This window comes from Pholis gunnellus (genome assembly GCF_910591455.1).
Source record: "Pholis gunnellus genome assembly, chromosome: 4".
Taxonomy (NCBI): domain Eukaryota; kingdom Metazoa; phylum Chordata; class Actinopteri; order Perciformes; family Pholidae; genus Pholis; species Pholis gunnellus.
This window is the reverse complement of record NC_136530.1, coordinates 24,889,190-24,897,262: the sequence shown is the minus strand read 5'-3', so window position 1 is coordinate 24,897,262 and position 8,073 is coordinate 24,889,190. Positions and strand designations below refer to the sequence as shown.

General features: G+C 43.0%; 1 protein-coding gene across 1 annotated transcript; it reads left to right on the top strand.

The window, feature by feature from the left end:
* On the top strand, window positions 1-6,826 carry dohh (deoxyhypusine hydroxylase/monooxygenase). The gene is made up of 6 exons (XM_079158539.1): window positions 1-114; window positions 904-1,010; window positions 1,626-1,793; window positions 2,559-2,635; window positions 3,500-3,755; window positions 5,611-6,826. Exons 2-6 carry the CDS (start codon window positions 905-907, stop codon window positions 5,919-5,921), a joined length of 918 nt encoding a protein of 305 aa, XP_079014665.1. The 5' UTR covers window positions 1-114; window position 904; the 3' UTR covers window positions 5,922-6,826.
* The last annotated feature ends 1,247 nt before the right edge of the window (window positions 6,827-8,073 follow it).

The following is an 8,073-nucleotide window of genomic DNA, read 5'->3' as shown; positions in this document are numbered from 1 at the left end:
AAGCAGAAGAAGAAGAAGAAATAGTCAGCGGAAGTTGCAGGACACATGCAGCGGCAGGCAGCAACTGTCTCACAGGGAAGAGCTCTTTTTCAAATTGACCTGAAGAGTCTGAAGGTGAGGAGGTTTCGCCGCTTAGTTTTGCTTTCTTCACCGTCGTGTGTTGGGATTTTTGAAATATGTATAGCCAATTGTGAGGCATGTTTAGCTGAAGTTAGGTGATGGTGTATAGGTCCTTGGTTCAACCATAGATTGTATATAAGAAGGATTAACTCAGCACTTTATTCCGTACACTACTGGACTCGGTCAAGCCAGCCTCCACTTCTAAAGACCAGTCCAGCCCGCAAGTTGTTCTGCGCTGCGCGTGTGCACGAGGCATTACGGTAGCAGCGTGTAAGAACTGACTTCAAAATAAAAGCTGATTTATAAAATAGCTATAACTTTGTGATTCTGTTTAGAACAGCAGAGAAGACTTTGCAGTCCCTTACGGCCCACCACCGCTTATAGCTAATAATATTTTAAGATGAAATAAGTTAACATTTTGATATGATGGTTGTTAGACTGGTGTCTCAGCTGTGGAACGATGCTGACTCGTCACATTACGCTTCTGTTAAGATCAGAGTTTAACTCTTTTAGATCTGAAACTGGTATGATAAGTTGAGAAGAAGGAGAAAAACATTTATAAGGAAAAGAATGTTTTGGATTTTTTTCCCCTCATAAATGACAAACAATGAATCCATTTTCAAATTAGTTGCGGCTTAATTATCTGTTCATCGATTGACTAATCTTTGCAGCTTCACTTTTTAAATCAGCAGAGGATTTTAAGATATTTATAGGAAGGAGTTGTTAAAATGAACTGGTTTACACGTCACAAAAGCTAATGCACCCCCCGTGTCTCTGTGGCAGGATGAGCAGTGGGGAACAGATAGCAGCCATAGGACAGGTTCTGACGGACCCAGGACTAGATCTGACCCGGCGGTTCAGAGCCTTATTCACCTTGAAGAACCTGGGAGGTAAGACCTCCTCCAACATTTTGTATGAAATTGTATTGAAGGGGGTGTTCATCATCTGAAAGCTGAGGACATGAAGATTGTATATATCGTGCTTTATGACCTATTTTATAACTGAAAATGATGCAGTTTGTCAACATCTGTTTTATCTAATAAGATAGAGTTTTCACTCGGTTCATCTCACTTCTGATAGGTCTATAGGTTTATTATCATCAACGCTTTCTTTTCACTTTGTGTAGCTCATCTATAGTGGTGCCGCATGAAAACACACAATTCATTGTATTGTTCTTGATAAAACGATCTTTGCATTATTCATTTTACTGATGTTGTGAGGAATATATATATATACAAATAAAAAACCTGGTATGGTAAGTAACAAATAGAGGTAATGATTTACTAATATAATGCACAGCTGAATCAATAACTACACGTAACGATACCTGTCTGTGTGTTGATGATATATTAAGTGTAATTAAACATAAAACAAAAGCCAAACAAACCCACGATAGTGTCTTCAGTTACAGATCATGATGGAACTGTGGCTAAAAACAATTAACAAGCATTGTTTGATTTGTCAAAATATGGCGGTGTGTAATGTCCTGCTTTAACATGGGTCAGGTGCTGAAGCTATAGAATGGATCGGTAAAGCCTTCGCGGATGAGTCTGCCCTGCTGAAGCATGAGTTGGCTTACTGCCTCGGACAGATGCAGGACAGACGGGCCATACCCACTTTAACAGCTGTTCTCAAAGATGCACAGCAAGAGCCGATGGTCAGGCATGAAGCAGGTAAGCGTACATGCACTCATTAACTGCCAAACGCATGTTTGTGCGGCACTTAAAGTACACACGCTTGTGCCTTTTGCATTACCCCTATCAGACACACACGAGTACTTTCATTTGCCTCTTTATCTCTTTCTATCAACCCACGTGTGTGTGTGTGTGTGTGTGTGTGTGTGCATGCTTGTGATTCTTCACACATGACACACAAACGGGCTGTTATTTATTCAAAGAACTGTCCGCATGGTTAGGGATGGGTATCATTAGGACTTTATAGATACTGCTACACTCCTTACCGATGCTTTCACATAGCTCAGGCACACATGCACGTACATAAACACTCCTACATTACCAAAACCAATATTATACAAAGAATCATGGCAACTTTAAATGAGAAATGTTTTAACTACAAATCAGAAGTAAATTGGTTGCATGCACTAATATCACACACACACACACATCACTCTGTTCATCCAGTGACTGTATTCACTGATCTTGTCGTCGTCTTGTTATGTTAGTGTGTATTTTATCTTGTGTGAGTGACATGTAGTGTGAAGCACTTTGCGTGGTTTGAAGACTAGAAAGAGCTCTCCAGAAGATAGACCATTTAGGTAATGAGAGGACTCATGCTGACCCCCCCCTATACACCTTCAAATGACCTTCCTGACACAAGCCAGACACAAGAAAACAATCAGTATGTAGAACATGTGTGTTTGGGTAATAGCATAAAGTATGTGTGCCCGTCTGACACTTTGCCTCCGTGTCTTTCTGTAGGGGAGGCTCTGGGAGCGATCGGTGATCTTGTGGTTCTGGACCTGCTGAAAGAGTACAGTCAGGATCCTGTCATAGAGGTAGGAACACAACCTGTAGGCAGTGGAACCAGGCACGTGATCAACTGCATGACGTCAATATGCAAAGAAGACAAGAATCCCAGATGGTGCCAGTGATGTTCTGGTTTTAATCCCCCGCTGTAGAGCCCTGCTTATGCTTTCTATTGCTCCTCTGTTAAAAGCCGTTACTGAGCTTTCTTCACCAGGCTGGAGATGTGTGAGGACCACGTCAGGTTGTTTGTGATGCTGATTCTCAGGAACTTAAAGCTGTTCACTTGCTCCATTGATGTAGACGGGGCTGTGCGTCTTCTCCTCCTTTTTCCTAAAATCAACAATCAGCTGCTTGGTTTCCCTGACGTTGAGCAGTAGGTTGTTCTCTGAGCTCTGCAGGGTTGTTGATTTCCTCTCTGTACGAAGTCTCATTGTTTGTAATCCGGCGGATGATAGTAGTGTCATCTGCGACCTTCACAACAGAGTTCTGTTGTAAATTAAAACTGCTATGAAGCCCTAGAACTGACTACAAAAACATAACATGAAGAATCTTTGATGGTTTACACTGACTTCAGTCAAAGTGTATCGCCAACGTGGATCCTAAACGATCCGCTCTGGATCTAAATGTCTAAAGGTCATATTTGCTTTATGCTGATCAGATCCAATCCGATCTGTTGTGTTTTTGCCCCAAATCACAATTTAGTTATACAAACAATTCAGTGTGTTGCTATGACATTAATATAACCAAATGCATATAATCACATGTATTTGTTTCATGCCTTCACAAACATAATTGTTTTTTCTCCCGTGTGTTGAACTTGGCTTCAGTCTTGGTTCTCCGTGTCAGCACGTGTCTGAAGTTAGTACTCAACATGGCCGCCTGCCTCCCTGCAGGTTGCAGAGACGTGTCAGCTGGCTGTTCGGCGGTTGGAGTGGCTGCAGACTAGAGGAGAGAAGCAGTTGGATGACGGAAGCACAGATGAGAACCCCTACCACTCCGTAGACCCGGCCCCTCCAGCTGTGAGGAAGAGCGTGTCGGAGCTTCGCTCGGTCCTTCTGGATGAGAGTCTGCCGCTCTTTGAACGTTACCGTGCAATGTTTGCCCTGCGTAACCTGGGCGACGAGAAGGCTGTGCTGGCACTGGGAGACGGTAGGAGATGGTTTACTGTTTAATTTATGCATCACCGTGTAATAACATCACAACTGTTTACTTTTGGTCATTTTCATGTCAACCTCGGTTTTAAGCTCGACTTGAAACATCATCAGTCTGTGAAACGACTGACGATTTATCCGATCAGCATCCAAGGAACTCTCATCTCAGTGTATGATCAGCTGATTAAAGTCTGACAGAACGGATGTGGAAGACAACATGCTGGATAGTAGGGCGGGGATCTCTCAGCACCTCAAGATTCGATTACGATTCAGATAAAACGTCTTCTTTTTGTTCTCACTGTAACAATCTGCTAATTTTAAAAACACTGCATATTTGTAATGATTCATAATATCAATCAATATTATATATCAATATTAGTAACAAATAGAAGAGATGTGTCAGCTGGAGTGTTACATTTCCAGTGTTACAAATGATATTGGGCCTGTAGCAGCATCCTCGTAGTACCAACAGACCTCTGCATGTTCTGAGTCATGTGACATAACAAGCTGCCCTTATTCACAAATATATAATATAGACTTCTCTTCAAACAAATCCTTGTTATAGGCAATGAGCATTCAGCTTTCTTACAAAAATAACAATTTGTAAAACGTGGTTAAACTATACATACAGAGATGAAGTGCACTGTTACGCTGACGCTATATTATGTGGGAACGTATAACGTGTTGCTCCTATCCTCAGTGACTCAGTGACGTTAGCTTTGGTTTGGTTGTAGAGTGTCGCTGTGTCGCTGAAACAAGACACACGTGTTATGTGTGTTGCGTTCAGGGGCAGCGGTAAGGAATGGACAGCCTGGCGTCACCGAAGTGTTACAGGCGATCATAACGTTGAGAATTGAGTTTGAAATTTTTGATTTGAGTTTTCTGCATCAAGTCATAATTGTTCATGAGAGAATCATGATGCATCCAAGAAATCAATTATTATTTTTTATTTCCCACCCGATAACGACTGGATAGTAGGCAATACTCAGAAAGGTATATGCCAAGCAGGTAGAGGTGTAACAATACACGTATTCGTATTGAACCGTTCGGTACGAGGCTCTTAAATTGTGGGAAATATAATGTTTTCGGTGGAGCCACTGCGCCCAACATGGCAACCCACCCAACGTAACGGACAACGTGCTGTCTGACACGCCCACCACGGAAGAACAACATTCTACACGCTATGCTAAACTAGCTTAGCAGGAAAACCAACAGCAGCACACGTGCTACAAACTCTCCCCGCAGCCTTTAGGTAGCTGTTCCCTACTGATTCAAACAGGGCTAAAGGTCTATTTATAGCCGTAGATACGAGACCTACTCTCATAAACCAGGCTGTACTAACATGCTTAATGCTATTGAGCCCCGTGACACTACTCTTTCACGAGCCCTTTTCTCCAGACCATAATTCCTGCTTTGTTAAAGAAAACAAAAACCCAAACAGAGAATCAAATGTTTGACGTCGCGGACTACACAAAGCTAGCTGACGGAGATGAAGAGCCATGTTCTTCAGACACGCCCCCTTGAGTGTCACCAGCGAGGATTTGGCTTTTTTGCCGTATTGAAAACGTACCGAACCGTGGCACCACTGTGTCGTATTGAACCGAACAGAGACTTTTGTGAACTGTCACACCCCTACAAGCAGGTGCAAGGTAGACACAAGGATATTTACTGTGAAGTCAGTTCAAACCATGTAAAAATAAAGCTTTAAAGGAGGGGAATGTTCTGGACTGATGTATGTGATTTTTCTGTGTGCATACTGAAAGCTTGCTGGAATGATGATGGCATTGGAAAAACCTATACTTCATGCATGCAGTCTCTTTTTTTTAACAGAGTCTTTTTTAACCTGTCTGTAGGCCTGCAGTGCTCCAGTGCTCTGTTCCGCCATGAGATCGGCTTCGTCCTGGGTCAGATGCAGCATCCGGCGTCGGTCCCGGCCCTATGTGCAGCTCTGGAGTGTTCTAGTGAGAGCCCTATGGTCCGACACGAGGCGGCGGAGGCTCTCGGGTCCATCGGCAAAGAGAAGTGTCTGGCTGTGCTGCAACAATACCTCGGAGACGGAGAACGGATCGTCAAGGAGAGCTGCGAGGTCGCGCTAGATATGCTGGAGTACGAAAACAGTGAGCAGTTCCAGTATGCAGACGGGTTGGTCAGCTTAGAGAGTTAAAGGTCTACGTTACACCTGAGGGGTGCTTTCACTCTCGTTGCTTTTTTTAACCCATTTAGTACTCTCTGTACTATTGTATTTCCTTATACAGCACATAAGGCTGCTGTAAAAGTATTTTGTCCTGTGGGATGAACGGTCACGGTATGAAAGATACTCATCAAATCATACCAGTTGGTGGGTTTCAGTGGGTGCTGCTGTGCAGGGGGGCAGGCAGGAGAAGAGTCCTTTGTGTTCTTCCCCCTTTATGTCTTCACTGCTCCCATTTGAAATGTTGTGGACACTGCAGCACCTCATACAGCAGCGTAGGGCTGAAGACCTGCCGCATTGAAGTCTTGTTTTTGTTCTTTCTTGTCTTTTTGTTTGTTCAGTCCACTAGAATGGACATGAGACAGAGCTCGATGGACTTGTTCTAAATGTACACATTGTATGTGATGCAGGCTGCATGACAGTTGATCAGGCTTCATAGAACAAGAATGAGTAGAATGGACATTTTCATTCAAATCAACAGCAGGATGGTCAAAGTGGTGGCCATTTTTAATGTGTACCTTTACCATTGCAAGGTACAGTCACCGTGGTAGAGGGCTAACTATGTTCAAAGTACAGTGCTTTTCTTTAGAGCTTGTTAAATGACCACGGCAAACACTTCGATGTCCGTTCTACTCTCATTCTATTTCTATAGTCATAGAATTAATACACACCAAGGCTTCTCTGTCGTGGATTTCAAGTACGTTAGGAAGTACACGTACCTCATTGTTGGGAAAGTTCACTCCAAACTAAACTGCTACAGATATAAACAATGTGGAATTGTAGTAAAACTTAAATTTAGATTACTGCAGAACACAGGTCTTGATTTGAATCTTGTATCCAAGTGTCAACTTTATGGAAATTAAATTATGCTGCGTACATTTGTTTTATTGTCCATTCCTTTTATTTCCTGAGTCCCATTGCTGTATTGAAGTTCGCTGAGCAGCAATGTACCGTCTATTTTTACATGTTCATCTGTACATTGATGGTTTTTCTACCTGGATTAACTGACTGTTGTCCCAGACCGTGTGGAATGCAGCACTGAGATCCAGTAATACTAAGACTGAGATTCTGCCATTGTCTGTGTTTAAGTGGATGTCGTTGAAAACCTTAACAAGAGCAGTTTCAGTACTGTGGTGCTGTCCAAAGCCTGACTGGAAGACATCAGAACAGTTAGTAAGGCCAAGAAGTTGTTCAGCTGTTGGAAAAACACTTTTTTCAATTATTTTTGATATTTGGCCTATGATTTTTCATTGTTGCGGAAAATAATCCGAATTCTGGGTTACACAGGACATTGTATCTGTCATAACCGTAGCCAGTTATAAAGACAAATAGAGAACTGCTTTGATGTATCATAACAGATTATAATACGTTTCTGAAAAGGCACAATGTCTTATAAACATGATAGCATGACTTTGAGCTTTATGTAAAGTGACTGCACTGTATAAGCAGAGTATTAGCAATTGTATGTGTCACAATCAGTGGCGGCTGGTCGATAGAGGGCTATGGGGCCTGTCCCCACCTTGAGCCCCCCCCCCCCAAAAAAGAAGAAAAAAAATCCTGTGCTTTTATTTTGAAGGGTATTTTGTTTGCGGCCTGTCTGCTCGTCATCTCACTTGTGTGCACGTCTCAGAACGCGCAGCTAGTGAGGCGGGTCTATGAAGCACTTTAGCCAATTGCTGATTAAAGATAAAAATGAGTGACATACAATTTAGCCAATCAGCGTCCTCAAATAGATTCAGCTCGGGGCCAAGCTGCGAGTCCTCTTCAGGACTAGTCTCTACAGGCGAGCACAAGCACTACTCCTCCAAGACCCATTTGAGGAGAAACTTCAGGCCAAAGAGCTGATCCCAAATCAGCCTGACCTCACAATCACACAGCAGACTAGCGGGAAAGGGAAGCAGAACATAAAGCTTCTCTACTAGCTGTACCAGACAGGTTTGGCTAGTTGGATGCAGTCATGCTAATAACTTAAAACAACGGGGACAGATCCAGCACGGACAGTTACGGGAGTGAGGGATGAGGAGGTAAGGAAACATGAGAACACCAGGGTAGGGAGTGAGGGGTGAGGAGGTAAGCAAACATGAGAACACCAGGGTAGGAGTGAGGGATGAGGAGGTAAGGAAAC